Source organism: Tribolium castaneum, chromosome 9, assembly GCF_031307605.1.
Source record: "Tribolium castaneum strain GA2 chromosome 9, icTriCast1.1, whole genome shotgun sequence".
NCBI lineage: Eukaryota > Metazoa > Arthropoda > Insecta > Coleoptera > Tenebrionidae > Tribolium > Tribolium castaneum.
Window position 1 is genome coordinate 1,628,966 of NC_087402.1, and position 18,960 is coordinate 1,647,925.

General features: G+C 30.4%; 2 protein-coding genes across 7 annotated transcripts in view; one reads left to right on the forward strand and one right to left on the reverse strand.

The window, feature by feature from the left end:
* LOC655933 (visual system homeobox protein) overlaps window positions 1-18,278 on the reverse strand; it is a 70,838-nt gene extending 52,560 nt beyond the window's left edge. For 5 of the 6 annotated variants that reach the window (XR_010335286.1, XM_008193521.3, XM_015979108.2 and 2 more), the window contains exon 1: window positions 17,739-18,278. Coding sequence is in view for 5 of the 6 variants with exons in the window: in XM_008193521.3 (XP_008191743.1) it covers window positions 17,739-18,150 (412 nt within the window). In the remaining variant the exon portion in view is untranslated. Of the gene's footprint in view, window positions 1-11,850; window positions 12,115-17,738 lie in introns of those variants that run through there. The other variant, XM_015979110.2, reaches the window with a different exon arrangement.
* Window positions 1-18,960, forward strand: part of LOC103312579 (uncharacterized) — a 127,641-nt gene that overhangs the window by 82,368 nt on the left and 26,313 nt on the right. The gene's annotated exons all lie outside the window — the stretch shown is intronic.

Genomic DNA, 18,960 nt, shown 5'->3' on the forward strand with positions numbered 1-18,960 from the left:
AAATATTCAATTGGTGAATATTTTCCACACGAAAAAAATTTAAAATTCGAATTTCCATTTCCAAATGTCCCATTATTTCGAAGTCAATAACTTCATACATAAGTCTCATTAAAAAAAAATTATGCTTTCGGGGAAACGAATTTCCAGAAATGTCCTTGATGCTGAATTTCTGTTAACTGCCGCATTTAATTACCTGATCATGTTACGACTTCATTTTCAAAAGTTTGAATATTTGGACAAATTGTTACGTAATTTATAAACTAAATTATTGTGTCAGTTTAATTAAACTTGTTGACAGTCATTATGGAATATTTTTTTGAGTTTTGAGGCGATAATTAAGCCAGTATTTATTTAAAGTCAAGGTTTTTATTGACAAAAGCCAGATACAGATCAGTAAATTTAATTCAACACCACCTACAACCACTCCTGGCAACTTGAACAAACTTTATCGGGTCAAGACTGGTTTTATAATTTCATAATTGCGTTGAGTGAACTGTGATATTTGGTAAAAATCCCATGAATATCTCGAATTTCTCCCGGAACACATGTCGTTTCTTCCGCACACATCTATTATCCATGCACGTACCGATGTTAAGTAGCTGTCATACGACAAGCAATCCACAATACAAAACAACCTGAGACGTCTAAGCTACCATTGAGGTATAATGGACCATGTCTAATGCTTCTCGAAGCAATTCGCCTTTCCGTTCGCGGACGAAACGGCCGAAAATTCCTTACCGGCGTCCCGGGATCGATTTAAAATGTTTTGACCACAAGAGATGTTCCTTTGTGCGCGTCCGGGAGCTCAGATTTTTTTGATAATAGGACGTATTCAGGCTTTTATGTCGGAATAAATGTAATCCTATATCGTTTAACGACGATTTTATGGAGCGCGCACACAAGTCAAAATTCTTCCTATTTATGTAAGGACACAGCGGCCGAATAACGGATGATTGTGGCAGATTTGCGCCCTCAGAATTCCCGGTGTTATATTGGATTTCCCATTCTCGCCGCATACACGCTTCAATCTGGAGATAGATAACATCTGTAGGTTGGAGTGTCACACCTATAGCCTGAAAGGGTATGGATTCGCTCACATTCAAGCAACAAATTGAGGCACAATAAGCAGGCACTTTAGACTGCTCGGTTCCGTTCAATTCCATTGAGTAGGTGTCGTGTGGATGACATCGGACACCTGACCTGCACTCCTCGGCTAAAGTGCCCTTTTATTGGGACATAAAGCCCTCACCATCCTTTCACAAAAATTAAAAGATTACTTCATTGATTAAATTCGCACCACCGGTTACACTTTGCCAAAACAGCCCTTCCAGTAATTTTTTCTCCAGCTGTGGTTTATTTTTTCATACAATTTGAATTGCATTTATGAATAAATCGATGGGAAGCTTATTTGTATTGAATGACCAAAAAAATTTTGGGCAAAATCGAGAAATTTTAGAGTAACTTCAAAAAGGTATTAAGGTCTCAACAGCTGGTTGTATTTCGTTGTTTCACAGTCGAAGGCCCTATCAAAAGAAACAAAGATGTTGTTGCAAATTCTAAGGATTTAAACACGTTTTTAGATTATTTTTTTTATCATGCTGTTTTTATTAAACTAGAACGAAAAAATTTCCAAAAATCTACCCTTTCTAAGCGTTTATTTAGCGAAAACTCAATTATTGCGCAAAATTTCTTAAAAAATAAACCAATAAATCATGGAATTATGTCAAAAACGACTTTATTTTTGCAAGTTCTGAAGATTTAAACACATTTTTAGCCAAAAATTCTTTGTGTTATTATTAAACTAGAACGAAAAAATCACCAAACATTTACCTTTTCTAAGCGTTTATTCAGCAAAAACTGCGCAAAATTTCTTAAAAAGTAAGCCAATAAATCACAGAATTATGTCAAAAATGACATTATCTTTGCAAGTTCTGAAGATTTAAACCCATTTTTAGACCAAAAATCAGGCTTTTTTGTGTTTTTATTAAACTAGAACGAAAAAAATCACCAAAAATTTACTTTTTCTAAGCGTTTATTCAGCGAAAACTCAATTATTGCGCAAAATTTCTTAAAAAGTAAGCCAATAAATCATAAAATTATGTCAAAAATGACTTTATTTTTGCAAGTTCTGAATATTTAAACATGTCTTTAGACCAAAAATCAGGATTTTTTTTGTGTTTTTATGAAACTAAAACGAAAAAATCACCAACAATTTATCTTTTCTAAGCGTTTATTTAGCGAAAACTCAATTATTGTGCAAAATTTCTTAAAAAATATACCAATAAATCATAGAATTATGTCAAAAATGACTTTATTTTTGGATGTTCTGAAGATTTAAACACATTTTTAGATCAAAAATCAGTCTTTTTTTGTGTTTTTATTAAACTAGAACGAAAAAATCACCAACAATTTATCTTTTCTAAGCGTTTATTCAGCGAAAACTCAATTATTGCGCAAAATTTCTTAAAAAGTAAGCCAATAAATCATAAAATTATGTCAAAAATGACTTTATTTTTGCAAGTTCTGAATATTTAAACATGTCTTTAGACCAAAAATCAGGATTTTTTTTGTGTTTTTATGAAACTAAAACGAAAAAATCACCAACAATTTATCTTTTCTAAGCGTTTATTTAGCGAAAACTCAATTATTGTGCAAAATTTCTTAAAAAATATACCAATAAATCATAGAATTATGTCAAAAATGACTTTATTTTTGGATGTTCTGAAGATTTAAACACATTTTTAGATCAAAAATCAGTCTTTTTTTGTGTTTTTATTAAACTAGAACGAAAAAATCACCAACAATTTATCTTTTCTAAGCGTTTATTCAGCGAAAACTCAATTATTGCGCAAAATTTCTTAAAAAGTAAGCCAATAAATCATAAAATTATGTCAAAAATGACTTTATTTTTGCAAGTTCTGAATATTTAAACATGTCTTTAGACCAAAAATCAGGATTTTTTTTGTGTTTTTATGAAACTAAAACGAAAAAATCACCAACAATTTATCTTTTCTAAGCGTTTATTTAGCGAAAACTCAATTATTGTGCAAAATTTCTTAAAAAATATACCAATAAATCATAGAATTATGTCAAAAATGACTTTATTTTTGGATGTTCTGAAGATTTAAACACATTTTTAGATCAAAAATCAGTCTTTTTTTGTGTTTTTATTAAACTAGAACGAAAAAATCACCAACAATTTATCTTTTCTAAGCGTTTATTCAGCGAAAACTCAATTATTGCGCAAAATTTCTTAAAAAGTAAGCCAATAAATCATAAAATTATGTCAAAAATGACTTTATTTTTGCAAGTTCTGAATATTTAAACATGTCTTTAGACCAAAAATCAGGATTTTTTTTGTGTTTTTATGAAACTAAAACGAAAAAATCACCAACAATTTATCTTTTCTAAACGTTTATTTAGCGAAAACTCAATTATTGTGCAAAATTTCTTAAAAAATATACCAATAAATCATAGAATTATGTCAAAAATGACTTTATTTTTGGATGTTCTGAAGATTTAAACATATTTTTAGATCAAAAATCAGTCTTTTTTTGTGTTTTTATTAAACTAGAACGAAAAAATCACCAACAATTTATCTTTTCTAAGCGTTTATTCAGCGAAAACTCAATTATTGCGCAAAATTTCTTAAAAAGTAAGCCAATAAATCATAAAATTATGTCAAAAATGACTTTATTTTTGCAAGTTCTGAATATTTAAACATGTCTTTAGACCAAAAATCAGGATTTTTTTTGTGTTTTTATGAAACTAAAACGAAAAAATCACCAACAATTTATCTTTTCTAAGCGTTTATTTAGCGAAAACTCAATTATTGTGCAAAATTTCTTAAAAAATATACCAATAAATCATAGAATTATGTCAAAAATGACTTTATTTTTGGATGTTCTGAAGATTTAAACACATTTTTAGATCAAAAATCAGTCTTTTTTTGTGTTTTTATTAAACTAGAACGAAAAAATCACCAACAATTTATCTTTTCTAAGCGTTTATTCAGCGAAAACTCAATTATTGCGCAAAATTTCTTAAAAAGTAAGCCAATAAATCATAAAATTATGTCAAAAATGACTTTATTTTTGCAAGTTCTGAATATTTAAACATGTCTTTAGACCAAAAATCAGGATTTTTTTTGTGTTTTTATGAAACTAAAACGAAAAAATCACCAACAATTTATCTTTTCTAAGCGTTTATTTAGCGAAAACTCAATTATTGTGCAAAATTTCTTAAAAAATATACCAATAAATCATAGAATTATGTCAAAAATGACTTTATTTTTGGATGTTCTGAAGATTTAAACACATTTTTAGATCAAAAATCAGTCTTTTTTTGTGTTTTTATTAAACTAGAACGAAAAAATCACCAACAATTTATCTTTTCTAAGCGTTTATTCAGCGAAAACTCAATTATTGCGCAAAATTTCTTAAAAAGTAAGCCAATAAATCATAAAATTATGTCAAAAATGACTTTATTTTTGCAAGTTCTGAATATTTAAACATGTCTTTAGACCAAAAATCAGGATTTTTTTTGTGTTTTTATGAAACTAAAACGAAAAAATCACCAACAATTTATCTTTTCTAAGCGTTTATTTAGCGAAAACTCAATTATTGTGCAAAATTTCTTAAAAAATATACCAATAAATCATAGAATTATGTCAAAAATGACTTTATTTTTGGATGTTCTGAAGATTTAAACACATTTTTAGATCAAAAATCAGTCTTTTTTTGTGTTTTTATTAAACTAGAACGAAAAAATCACCAACAATTTATCTTTTCTAAGCGTTTATTCAGCGAAAACTCAATTATTGCGCAAAATTTCTTAAAAAGTAAGCCAATAAATCATAAAATTATGTCAAAAATGACTTTATTTTTGCAAGTTCTGAATATTTAAACATGTCTTTAGACCAAAAATCAGGATTTTTTTTGTGTTTTTATGAAACTAAAACGAAAAAATCACCAACAATTTATCTTTTCTAAACGTTTATTTAGCGAAAACTCAATTATTGTGCAAAATTTCTTAAAAAATATACCAATAAATCATAGAATTATGTCAAAAATGACTTTATTTTTGGATGTTCTGAAGATTTAAACATATTTTTAGATCAAAAATCAGTCTTTTTTTGTGTTTTTATTAAACTAGAACGAAAAAATCACCAACAATTTATCTTTTCTAAGCGTTTATTCAGCGAAAACTCAATTATTGCGCAAAATTTCTTAAAAAGTAAGCCAATAAATCATAAAATTATGTCAAAAATGACTTTATTTTTGCAAGTTCTGAATATTTAAACATGTCTTTAGACCAAAAATCAGTATTTTTTTGTGTTTTTATGAAACTAAAACGAAAAAATCACCAACAATTTATCTTTTCTAAGCGTTTATTCAGCGAAAACTCAATTATTGCGCAAAATTTCTTAAAAAGTAAGCCAATAAATCATAAAATTATGTCAAAAATGACTTTATTTTTGCAAGTTCTGAGTATTTAAACATGTCTTTAGACCAAAAATCAGGATTTTTTTTGTGTTTTTATGAAACTAAAACGAAAAAATCACCAACAATTTATCTTTTCTAAGCGTTTATTTAGCGAAAACTCAATTATTGTGCAAAATTTCTTAAAAAATATACCAATAAATCATAGAATTATGTCAAAAATGACTTTATTTTTGGATGTTCTGAAGATTTAAACACATTTTTAGATCAAAAATCAGTCTTTTTTTGTGTTTTTATTAAACTAGAACGAAAAAATCACCAACAATTTATCTTTTCTAAGCGTTTATTCAGCGAAAACTCAATTATTGCGCAAAATTTCTTAAAAAGTAAGCCAATAAATCATAAAATTATGTCAAAAATGACTTTATTTTTGCAAGTTCTGAATATTTAAACATGTCTTTAGACCAAAAATCAGGATTTTTTTTGTGTTTTTATGAAACTAAAACGAAAAATCACCAACAATTTATCTTTTCTAAGCGTTTATTTAGCGAAAACTCAATTATTGTGCAAAATTTCTTAAAAAATATACCAATAAATCATAGAATTATGTCAAAAATGACTTTATTTTTGGATGTTCTGAAGATTTAAACACATTTTTAGATCAAAAATCAGTCTTTTTTTGTGTTTTTATTAAACTAGAACGAAAAAATCACCAACAATTTATCTTTTCTAAGCGTTTATTCAGCGAAAACTCAATTATTGCGCAAAATTTCTTAAAAAGTAAGCCAATAAATCATAAAATTATGTCAAAAATGACTTTATTTTTGCAAGTTCTGAATATTTAAACATGTCTTTAGACCAAAAATCAGGATTTTTTTTGTGTTTTTATGAAACTAAAACGAAAAAATCACCAACAATTTATCTTTTCTAAACGTTTATTTAGCGAAAACTCAATTATTGTGCAAAATTTCTTAAAAAATATACCAATAAATCATAGAATTATGTCAAAAATGACTTTATTTTTGGATGTTCTGAAGATTTAAACATATTTTTAGATCAAAAATCAGTCTTTTTTTGTGTTTTTATTAAACTAGAACGAAAAAATCACCAACAATTTATCTTTTCTAAGCGTTTATTCAGCGAAAACTCAATTATTGCGCAAAATTTCTTAAAAAGTAAGCCAATAAATCATAAAATTATGTCAAAAATGACTTTATTTTTGCAAGTTCTGAATATTTAAACATGTCTTTAGACCAAAAATCAGTATTTTTTTGTGTTTTTATGAAACTAAAACGAAAAAATCACCAACAATTTATCTTTTCTAAGCGTTTATTCAGCGAAAACTCAATTATTGCGCAAAATTTCTTAAAAAGTAAGCCAATAAATCATAAAATTATGTCAAAAATGACTTTATTTTTGCAAGTTCTGAGTATTTAAACATGTCTTTAGACCAAAAATCAGGATTTTTTTTGTGTTTTTATGAAACTAAAACGAAAAAATCACCAACAATTTATCTTTTCTAAGCGTTTATTTAGCGAAAACTCAATTATTGTGCAAAATTTCTTAAAAAATAAATCAATAAATCATAGAATTATGTCAAAAATGACTTAATTTTTGCATGTTCTGAAGATTTAAACATTTTTAGATCAAAAATCAGTCTTTTTTTGTGTTTTTATTAAACTAAAACGAAAAAATCACCAACAATTTATCTTTTCTAAGCGTTTATTTAGCGAAAACTCAATTATTGTGCAAAATTTCTTAAAAAGTAAGCCAATAAATCATAAAATTATGTCAAAAATTACTTTATTTTTGCAAGTTCTGAGTATTTAAACATGTCTTTAGACCAAAAATCAGGATTTTTTTTGTGTTTTTATTAAACTAAAACGAAAAAATCACCAACAATTTATTTTTTCTAAGCGTTTATTTAGCGAGAACTCAATTATTTCACAAAATTTCTTAAAAAGTAAGCCAATAAATCACAGAATTATGTCAAAAATGAAGATTTAAACACGTTTTTAGACCAAAAATCAGGCTTTTCTTTGTGTTTTTATTAAACTAGAACGAAAAAAATCACCAAAAATTTATCTTTTTTTAGCGTTTAGCGAAAACTTAATTATTGCTCAAAATTTCTTAAAAACTAAATCAATAAATTATAGAATTATGTCAAAATAACTTTATTTTTGCAAGTTTTGAAGATCTGAACACGCTTTTAAACCAAAATTTATGTTTTTTTTTCTAAAAACTGAGAATGGGAGAGAAAAATGAAGTAGAGAACTTGTAACAAATGTGCAGAGGTGGCCTAAGGCGGTAGCTAATGAAAATTCGCTGGCAACATGAAATTACCCGACAATCTGTGAAAATTTATCTAAAGATGATAATGTTTCCATTAAATTTTCTTATGAAAAGTAAATATAAAAATAACAGTTTGTTTAATTCCTCTCAGACACTTAGTCAAAAGAGAGTCAATCAAAAATAAAATCCGAGCAAGGGGTCAAATTATTAGTTTAAATTGGTGACGTGACTGTAGTCTTTCAGAGTTACAGCTGCGAAGGAATCAATTGGCCCGAGTCCGTCCCTGTGCCAGGCCGCCTGGATAATTAGCGCTAGTGCAGGTAGTGTATAAATTGCCGAGCCTAATTTGTTAGATCAGAGGATATTCGCTCGGATATTCCTATTAAAACAATTAATTATTGTGTGAAAGGGCGTTCTTTGATGTTGCAAGCCTGAATAAGGTGCTTTCACATTACAAGAGTGCGGTAAGGCAAAAATAGTCATTGTGGCTCGGTGATAAAATGTCCCAATTAGGTGTTTTCGTTTCTTCATCGTAATGAAGAAGTTGGTTGTGAATTGAGCCATTTGAAATAAATGATGGCGTAAACTTAATTATGTCAAAAATGCGAAGAATTTCAACTTCTTAATTAAATGCAGTTTTGCTCAAACATCTTCCTACTTTACCGAGATGAATAAGTTTAATTAAATCCTTGTGTTTTATTATCTCTCACGTGACTCGCGAAACATTTCCCGATTTTTCGTGCTAATTATCTCGCGAAGGATAAAACACTCTTTGTCCCTTAAAAATCTAATTGGGGCGAAAATTTTCCGGCTGTAGCGCTAGTGTATAAGGTGGTGGAAAACAAGCCTCGCAGTCAAATATTTCAGCTGTTACATTTCGCTTGATGGAGGTGTTGATAAAGGCCATAGGTGGATTGGAATTATGTGCAAATGTGGTCGATTTTAAGCCTTAGGAAAGTGCATTGACAACGCCGAACGGCACTCGTTGGAACTAATTAATTATCGAGTCGCAGTTAATTACTACCGTAACGAACCCCTTTCCTCTCTGTTGTTGCCAACCGTGTGACGACCTGCAACCCCTTTCCATTGCCTTTGTTTCCGGATAATTCAATTTTCTACATGTATAGACTTTGCAATGCCGCGTTCAAATATCTATTTAGACAAAGTCCACAACGAACGTAAATTATGTTGTCTATCTGTGACATCCACGCTTTCACAAACGAAACTGCGCCCTTTTACGCACTTTTCACCAAACTACTGATCAATCCAAAGAAAATTATCCAATTTTAAAAAATTACTACAGTGGAACCCGCTTACAGCGAACCCGCTTATAGCGGACTTCCTGCTGTAACTATCGTTTTTCAATGTATTTTGTAATTAAGTAAGAACATTACAAGACAGTGAAATAACGAAAAACGTTGTGATATTTTAGAAAATAAAATTAAGTAGTATTTCCGCAAAAAAAATCGATGCAAAATTTTTTGTTTTTTTGTGGCTGATTTTTCAAATTTTAACTTGATTTAAAATGTTTTTCGTAGTTCGTTATAACCGGGCTCCACTGTAGCAGCAAAATCTTTAAAATTGCGCTTCATTAAACCTGGCTAAAATGACCATCTGTTCCCAAGTAGCCAAATAATTGCACAAAATTACAGTCATTATAGAATTGAGCAATATATGAAAAAAGGCAGAACTGCAGCGTTGATTAGCTGATTTTCCGTTTCTTGTAAACACCAGCCTTGCAATCAATACGAGCGTCTGACGCATTTTGTGTCGTCTTTATTTGCATCGTTGTGCATAGTATAACGAGTGAATGTTGGTTATAAAATTACCCTTTTCCTGATTTGCGACCTGGCGAGCACCAAATGAAATTCCAAATTAAGTAACGCTTGTAGTAATTAAGCCTCAAGATAGCTTATTGTTGCTGCAGCTTACACGAGTGCTCTATGAAGGAGGACTTAGAGTCTTGGTTTCAACGGTGCCGCTGTAAATATATGTGTGCCAAAATGCCTCACATTCTCACCATTATATTATTCTTGTGTAATTATGTTGCATTGTATCGAAGTTGGCGAACATAGCTCTTCGTGTTTTATACGTAGCTGCTAAATTGCTGATGCACACTTCGCTACGATACACTTATTTTCATTATTTTCGCATTTCCTGGCAAGCTAAACGTTTTATTCGGGGAGTAAGGACCACTAAATACGAGCGTTATGCATTATCACATGCTCTTAGGGACGAAACGTTCACACTTTTTCAACAAATGAGTTTTACTCTCTCAAATACTCGAATTTATGATTTTTCTGAATAATTAATCACACATGTGTCTGTAAATCATTGCAAAAATAACCATTATTATGAATAGCACTGAGAGTCGGATCATATGGGTATAGTATTTCCAGCGATAGATTAGACTTTCTTAAATATCCTGGAAACATAAAAATCACTAAAATGTTTTGAGTTTTTGTTTAACGCCGTTTTTAAAGTGATACTAATCGTTGTTTTTATTTTGGTAAATATTTTTTGTAGGTATTAGGTTTTTTAAAGACGTTAACATGAGGATTATTTTTAAGAAGTTTTACAATTATTTTAAGGTAAATGCAAATATTCTTAGTTGATTCTCAAATATGTGCTTAATTCTAAACATTTGGAGGCTTAAAAACGTAAAGTAAAGGAAAAATTAAAATTTGGTCAGGTGCTACCTTAAGTGCGGAGTATTAGTAATTTGTTTCACTGATATCTGGATGGAAATACTATATGTCGGGTTTAAATTGAGTTTTTTTTATTAATAAATTATTATTACAAGATATTTTTGTTACATGTGTTCTTTATTTATTATCTATCTAATATTTTCTTTATTTATTAAATATATCTGTTTCTAACGAATGATTAAAGTTAGCGGTTAGAACATGGTAGAAAACAAGTTTTAAGAATTTTTACAATTATTTTAAGGTAAATGCAAATATTCTTAGTTGATTATTAAATATGTGCTTAATTCTAAACATTTGGAGGCTTAAAGACGTAAAATAAAGGAAAAATTAAAATTTGCTCAGGTGCTACTTTAAGTACGGAGTATTAGTAATTTGTTTCACTGATATCTGGATGGAAATACTATATGTCGGATTTAAATTGAGTTTTTTTAATTAATAAATTATTATTACAAGATATTTTTATTACATGTGTTTTTTATTTATTATCTATCTAATATTTTCTTTATTTATTAAATATATCTGTTTCTAACGAATGATTAAAGTTAGCGGTTAGATTATGGTAGAAAACAAGTTTTAAGAATTTTTACAATTATTTTAAGGTAAATGCAAATATTCTTAGTTGATTATTAAATATTTGCTTAATTCTAAATTTTTTGAGGCTTAAAGACGTAAAATTAAGGAAAAATTAAAATTTGGTCAAGTGCTACTTTAAGTGCGGAGTGTTAGTAATTTGTTTCAGTAATTTCTGGTTGGAAATACTATATGTCGTGTTTAAATTGAGTTTTATTCATTAATTAATTATTATTATAAGATATTTTTATTACATGTGTCTTTTTATTTATTATCTATCTAATATTTTCCTTATTTATTAAATATATCTGTTTCTAACGAATGATTAAAGTTAGCGGTTAGAACATGGTAGAAAACAAGTTTATGAGACGATAATTTTAACATTATTTTGTATAGATGATGGGTAAAAGTCTTAACAAATTAGGTTAATTTTGAAAAAACATGAAGCATTGGAAAGTCTTGATCGCTTTGAACGCGTGTGTGTAATTAATTCGGTAATAACAAGGTGCGCATGTTTTGGTGGGTATTATGATCGAAATGTGTGCCAACCCGCCTCCTGTTGTAACAAAGCCATGATTACATGTTTACGATTAAAGCGATTGGCCTTTGAAGCCTCTCCTCGTTGTTCTTGTTGAAAAAATGATTTATTCCGAAACGCAAGGTTATCCGATCTATTTACGTTCGCATTCCATCAGGATATGGGACGTGTGAAAAGCTCACGACGACATGTCAAGAACGGGGGTTGCCGGGGGCACTTCCTTTCCAACAATTGAATAGAGCACCGTTTAATTTTTATTACAGAGAGGTGTTCGTTCGCCTTGTACGCGCGCATTTTATACCTGCTGCTGCTGTCTGATGCTACGGGGTGGCCCTCGAAACACTGCATCATACTTTTTAATTGAATCATCCTCTTCAATCCAGATGGTGTTTACCGATGAATTAGTTATTACGAAAAAATTTCTTTTTTCTCTAACGCGGAATCGGTCGATAATTATACAATTGGGAAGAAATGGGAGTAACCTGATCGCTGGCAAGCCGAGCTTTCGGTGGGGGAAACACAAAGGATCACACCACAAAATTAGTGAGCTGTGAATCTGGTCCATATCTGCTTTGCAGTTACAAGGGCCTAGTTTAATTCCATTTCGCACAGTTTGGACGGATTGCTAATAGAGCACAACTTGATTCAACTTGTAATAGTGTAAAATTTTCTTTACGATCGACTATCCTTAGTTCAAATGGCGCCAACTTGATACCTATCTGTCATAGTTTTTATCAATTTTTTTGTATGAGTTTCTTTAAAATATCACATTTTTTTTAGAATTTCCAAAATTGTCTTTTGTCAAAATTCAAGGCTAGTATGATTTTTTTGAAATGGATATTACAAAACAGCTGTAACTCAGTTTTTTCAAATTGGACGATCTTATTTTCTTAACAACAACCGAAAGAACATTGACATTTATGGTGACTTTTATTAACACGCCGTATATTATAAACACAAAAAACAGATTTTACTTTGTAATTTTCACCGTTAAACAAGTAGGTTCTGCAAAATGGTCAAAATAAATTGTCAAACACCAACATTTTATTTAGTTTTTAGATGGTTTTTTGCGTATTATAACTTAGTGAATTATACAGAGTGTCCGTTTTTCGAGCTCCACAATCTTCAGGCACTTTTTTACAACAAAATCTAAATCTGTTATTGCCTTTTCCAAGGCGCTCTTGATGTCAGGGTAACAATACTCAATTTTGGTTCTTCTTATGGAAGAAGGCGGACACTCTGTATAAAAAAACTCAGTCAGTCTGCCACTAAATTAAATGGTAGACAAATCGAACATTTTTTTTAATTAATGGCACACTTTTAAAAACGAAAATAATGACCCAAAATTCTGTTTTTTTTTTCGATTATTTCAAAAACTCTGAGAGACAGACATCGAAAAGTTGTTAGAAGTTTTCGTAAAAAATGTTTTTTTGATTTCCATTATAAGAACAAGGTCAATTCATTCATTAAACCCATTTTTAGTCATCATTTAAAAAAATCATAGTAGCTTTGCAATTTGACAGTTGACATTTTGAAGATTTTGACGATTTTTCGGGCCTTTATTTCTCTAATATAAAAAGAATTTTTTACTTATTGCAAAAGTTTCAAGAACTGTGATATTTTTAATAAACCTCTGCAAATGAAAATTGCACAAAAAATTGATAAAACGTCGAAAACTTTGACAGATATGTACGAACAACTACAATCGGTTCACTTTCATGAAAACCATTGTGGTGGAAATTGGGTACTCTTGGCATTAACTTTTATATAAGTTGTCATGGTAACAGGGTAGTCAATTCCACCACATGGTTTTTATGAAAGTGAACTGACAGTAGGTACGTTTTACTCAGTTTTAAAGGACGAATTCAAAAATGTAATAAAATAGGTAGTTATTGGCTCCAACTTTTCAGAACTCCAGTCATTTTAAAAATAATTTAGTTGAACGTAGAAGGGTGTATTTAAATCGTACAGAAAATTTGTAAGCTCTAGCTGAAAAGTTTCTAACGTAGGCCATAAAAAAATCACTCTTTACAGATAATGCAAAACAAAATTACTGAAAAAAATCGAAATTTGAAAATTGTGTCTCAATTTTAAAGTCACAGGCTATTATAAATGTGATTAAAAATGTGGTTGAAGGCGTAATTTAAGGAAAAACAGTTTGGATCATTTAGATTTTGTGTTATTTTGGAAATAAACAAGGCATTGCCAATAATTATTTCCGAATGTCTGCAAACTCCGAATGGTCGTTTTCATTGTAGACGCGAATGATCCGTTAGTGACAAGCGTACAAAGCTGCGTGCCCAGCAGGGGTTGACGCTGTTTCACGGACTATACGCATTCTGTTCTTGGTGAAAAATCGTCCTTATGTCCAGCTTTCATACGAGCAGACTCGCTTTGATTAAAATCTTCGAAAACCGGGCGACCGAGTCCGCAATCGAAAATTTCAAATCGGACGGATGCATTCAATTTGTGTTAATTGAGTCATTCCGATATAGGCTGCCATTTTAGTTTAATTTAATTTCGGTTTTTTTCCCAAAGCGAGTCGATGCACTGTGCTTAATTTACATATAATTAATAAGAGACCGTGGCAATTTCCTACAAAAACTTAACGAGTGGGTAGCAAAGTGACTAGGCGAATTTTTACCACAATTAGTACAACAACAGACGTGCGCAGGGTGGAATTAATTTGATTTCCTTAAAATAAACAGGAAACGATAAGTGGATAATTAATTTGTTGCCTCTTATCTTAAACAACATCAACGACAGTTATTATCTCAGCGCGTGCTTGATAACATCTCTTAAGAAAACTGTTTACGACCAATAATAATCAATTAATCATCTTGTTAGCGCCGCCGCCGATTTAAATTTAATTAAATTTCTTATTCGGCTTGAGTTTTTTATTAATGTATCGTTAGTAACTGAGCTGCCGATGCAGATTCAACGCATAATGAGGATCAATGGCTCATTATGGCATGATCTGAACATCAATACTAATTGGTAATTTGATGTGGCCCTGATTAGATGATGAACCGAGCTATATCCGTTATCTAACTTTGCACCTCTTCATATCCTGCTATCAATTTGGTACCCACTGAGCAAGAATTTTCCTAATTAAACTCGAGGAAGGATTACATTTTCAAGTTTTTATAATTAGCCACAAACAAATTGATCTAATTAACGCGAACTTTACGCAAAACAAATCAAGGATCCGGTTACAATGAGCTGAATTAATTAACGCAACAAACGGATTTTTAGCTAAATATAACCACGACTATTCTGAAATCTAATTCAAATTTTGGCAGTAATCGTTAATGAAATTAATTACTGCTTAATGTGTCATTTAAATACCAGCCGAATCAACCAAATACGTTTATTATTCTATTAAACTAATATATTAATTATTAGATGAAATTGTTGGTAGCAACTCAATCAGAAATACCTAAATGAATTGTTTACGAGGAAATTTTTAACCTAAACCTGTTTGGGGCACAATTTGTGTACTGAATGTTTTCCAAAATTCTATCAATACGTCTGCAACCAAAGTACGATTTTTTAACCAAGTAACTAGAAAAGTAATTTTTTTTCTTAGGTATGGTTTTATATTTATTTTAGTTTGTTAAAAAATCATTAGAGTCTGATGCAGAAATTTGAAAATAAATTCATACTTAATTTATTATTAATTAGCTATTACTAATGCTTTAATTTGTCTATAAAGCAATAATTATAATCTAAAAAAAACATGTTTTATCTAGTATTGTCTATAACGAAGATTTTTAGAATTTATATCAGTCTATTTTGGATTCAGAAAAGACAAAAAGACACAAAATAACAAAAACCACTACAACGTAGTTGAATAATGTGGGTAATAAGAGCGTGGTCTTTTCAGGGGTTTCTTGGCTTTGTAAATCTAAATAAATTATAGTAGCAAAAACATATGCACAAAAAAACAACTTTCGAGTATTTTTTAGCCAATAATCAAAACCATTGAGTTACGAGGGTAAATCTTTATTTATTAGCATTTTTGTTGAATAGTTATTCAAAAAGTGCAACTAAAAATTACAACAATGTTAAAAATATGAGCTCTTTTGTGAATGACTGATGTTCGCTTAGATTGAGACTAAAAAATCAATTCATACACATTTTCGTCATGTTATACGTTGATATCATTCTTTTATACATAGTACATTAATCAATATTGCGAAAAAGTATTGTTTTTTTATATTTAACCAACAAATCATAAAAGATACAACAATAATTTTTTTATTCGTGTATGTTACTGGTGACAGCTTATACTAATTATATACCAAATTTTATTAGTATTTATGAATATACAATGTGTTTAAAAATGGTTGTTTATCAAGTCACCTACGAAATTTGAACTTAATGTGCCGCCTAATTAAAATTGTAAATGATTTGACAGAAATGACCATTACTCAGAACCTACAATAGTCATTTGAATGAAGCGGTCCATTAAATTTGAATTCCATAGTCGACGTGATGAACAATCATTTTTGAACACATTGTATAATTGACAATAATAAAAAATTGAAAAATATTTTTGTTTTCAGTACTTATGAACGATAATACATAGATAAATCATATATGAACTTATGTATTTAAAAACTCAAAAAAATTGTCTATTATACAGGCGATCTGATGAAATTAAAAATGACTACATTTTGGTATTAAACATATGTTTACTATTAAAAAAATGTAATAAAATAATATTCAAAACGACTGTTAGTCTTTAAAAAATTATAATAAAGATGTAGGTAAAGACCTAATGAGCAAATTATTGATTTATTAACGCATGTAAATAATTTTTTTAAACAGTTATATTTTTATGAATTTTTGTTCTCAAAATTGGCTAACGTCAAAGCGACAACTAAGTAAAAAAATGCAAGGCCGTGTATCTTAATATACCCACTTCAGGAAAAATTTGACTTTTATTTAAAAAAAACCTTTGATATCATTGTAAAAAACAAAATTTGTTGTGAGAAATTGGTAATTTGAATAAATGTTGAAATATTTTTTCAATTATTGTGCCTTTTTTTATTTTAGTGAAGGTGGTTAGGAGAGTCTTGACTGTTTTGAGGTTTATACATATTTTGCCGAGGAAATCTTTGAGGAAGCAAAAGCAAAAAAGCAATCACCAAAACATCCAAAACGAATTAATAAAATGTGCGAAAAATAGACTGACACACTCTTGTATGTTGTAGCATAACATAAGTGAAACTTATTTGTTGTCAATTCATTTTAGAATAAGTATTTTTTAAAATTCTCTCCAAGAGACAACAAAGTAACGTTTTTGAATTTGTACAGAGAAAATTTTAACGTAATTCTGTATAATTTGAATGTAATATAAACTGAAATAATTTATAATACCCTACTGAAGCATTAAACCTAGACATGAAAAATTTTATACCTATATAACAACATGATAAATATGTGAATTATTTTGGTAATATTATGCATGCGAATAAAAACATTGTCCCAACATTTGTGTATATGGAAAAAATTACAATGCTACTATTTTAATAATTATAAACCAAAAGACAGTAATAGAAAAAAAATAGGCTATGCACAGTCCCAAAGATCTAAAGAACTTCTACAAAGAATTACAATGCAATTTTTGGTGATATTATTTGAAAGTATACAACGTGGTTACCTACTGATTATGTATAGTTTAATTTTCAGAAATTTTTATTATGTTTTTCGTTATTTCAGGTTTTGCAACAGCCTTTTGACAATGAAACAATAAAAAATAAAATAATAACGTAAATCCTAATTCCTTTTATTTGAAATGCATCTATAGATTTGATAAACTTTATTTACATTAATTTTACACATCAGATTTCTAGTTATAGTTCTGTCCATTGATTAAAATTATTATTTTACTCGTAATAACGAATATTTCTCGTGTTTTAAACAGTTAAATGTGCAAACAACTTCTAAATTTGTAATATTTTGATACTCTTATTCAGATTTAAACGATGTTTAAATAAATTTTCTGCCAAGGTAGTTAGTTATTCGTGGTCCTGTTTAAACCTAATTGCACGATAATGTAAACCTTCCAACTTATAACGGAAATAAACTTATCCGACGATACGATAACGCGTATTTGTTGTTACTTGGAGGTAAAAGATTTGGTAAAAATTGTAAAAATCCGGCGTTATTTGCTGGACTCACCTGGGGCAGCGGCTCCCGCTTGGTGTCCGGTGAGCCCCAGCACCGCCGCCGGCGACGCTCCTCCAGCATTGGCGTTCATTCCGGCGGCGGCGGCGATATTATGCGGCAGAAAAGCGGCGGCGACCGCCGCCTGTGCGTTAAAATAGGCCATTCTGCTCGCCGCCATCGTCATATGGTGGTGGTTGAAGCCGTGTTCCGACGGAAAGCACGTCGGCGCTTGCAAGTGTCTTTGCGGGTAGACATTGGGGGTGATGGCGGAGACGGCCGCCGTGGGCGACCGGTGCTGGGAGTCGCTGAGGCCCAGCAACTCCTGGATGGCGAAGGGCGACCTCTGGGGCATCGTCTGCGAGGGTTTGTTGAGGATACTGGGCGCCGTCACGTGGATGGTGTTCTCTAAACTATCATTGTTCATTTTTCGGAACTTAAGCTCGCATTTCACGCACTGACTCTACACATTTTGGCGCGCTTTCTTGGAGCTCAGCATGGACCGTTCATGGTCAGATGTGGGAACAAACTGACGACTCCAATTTGAAAAACGACTACTGCGGGTTCCCTAACAAAGATACTCCCTAATATTCAGCTGAAAAGGACCCCTTAAGCGGGGCGGAGTCGGCCGTCTACCAATAAAGCACCTGAAAAGCGGGCGCGCATTGGCATGGGAGTGATGGGGGATTTTGGCTCTTTTGGAGATGGGGGAAAGAGGCGGTTTTGGGATGGCTTTGGAGGGAATGGGGCGGAGCTAACTCCGGGATTGTTTTCGATGTGGGAGCTTTAATGCAGACGGGTTTAAAGGTTGAATTGGGTTGGCACGTGATACAATTAATGTCAAACAGTTTACATGCTTAATTAGTAAAGATGTGTTCAATTATGATAATTGAAAGCGATTAATTGGCTGTGACTAATCCGGACCTTGTTTCATGGCATGACGTCAAATTGGGCCTTAATCGACTAATTCATATTAATAATTAGGTACACACTGGGCTCATTAATTCTTAAAGTTTCGACGGTTTATTCAATACGAATTATTCCTAGCAAGAACCAATTTTTTTGTTTTTAAAGTAACTCAAAAAATTTCAAAATAAAATTAACTAACAATTATATGCCTAGGTAAACTTGATTAGTTTATGATTTATGAACTAACGCAATTAGTAAATATAAAAATTATTATGTTTTTTTACGTATTTAATAATAAAAATTACAAACAATAGGAACTTACATTCGA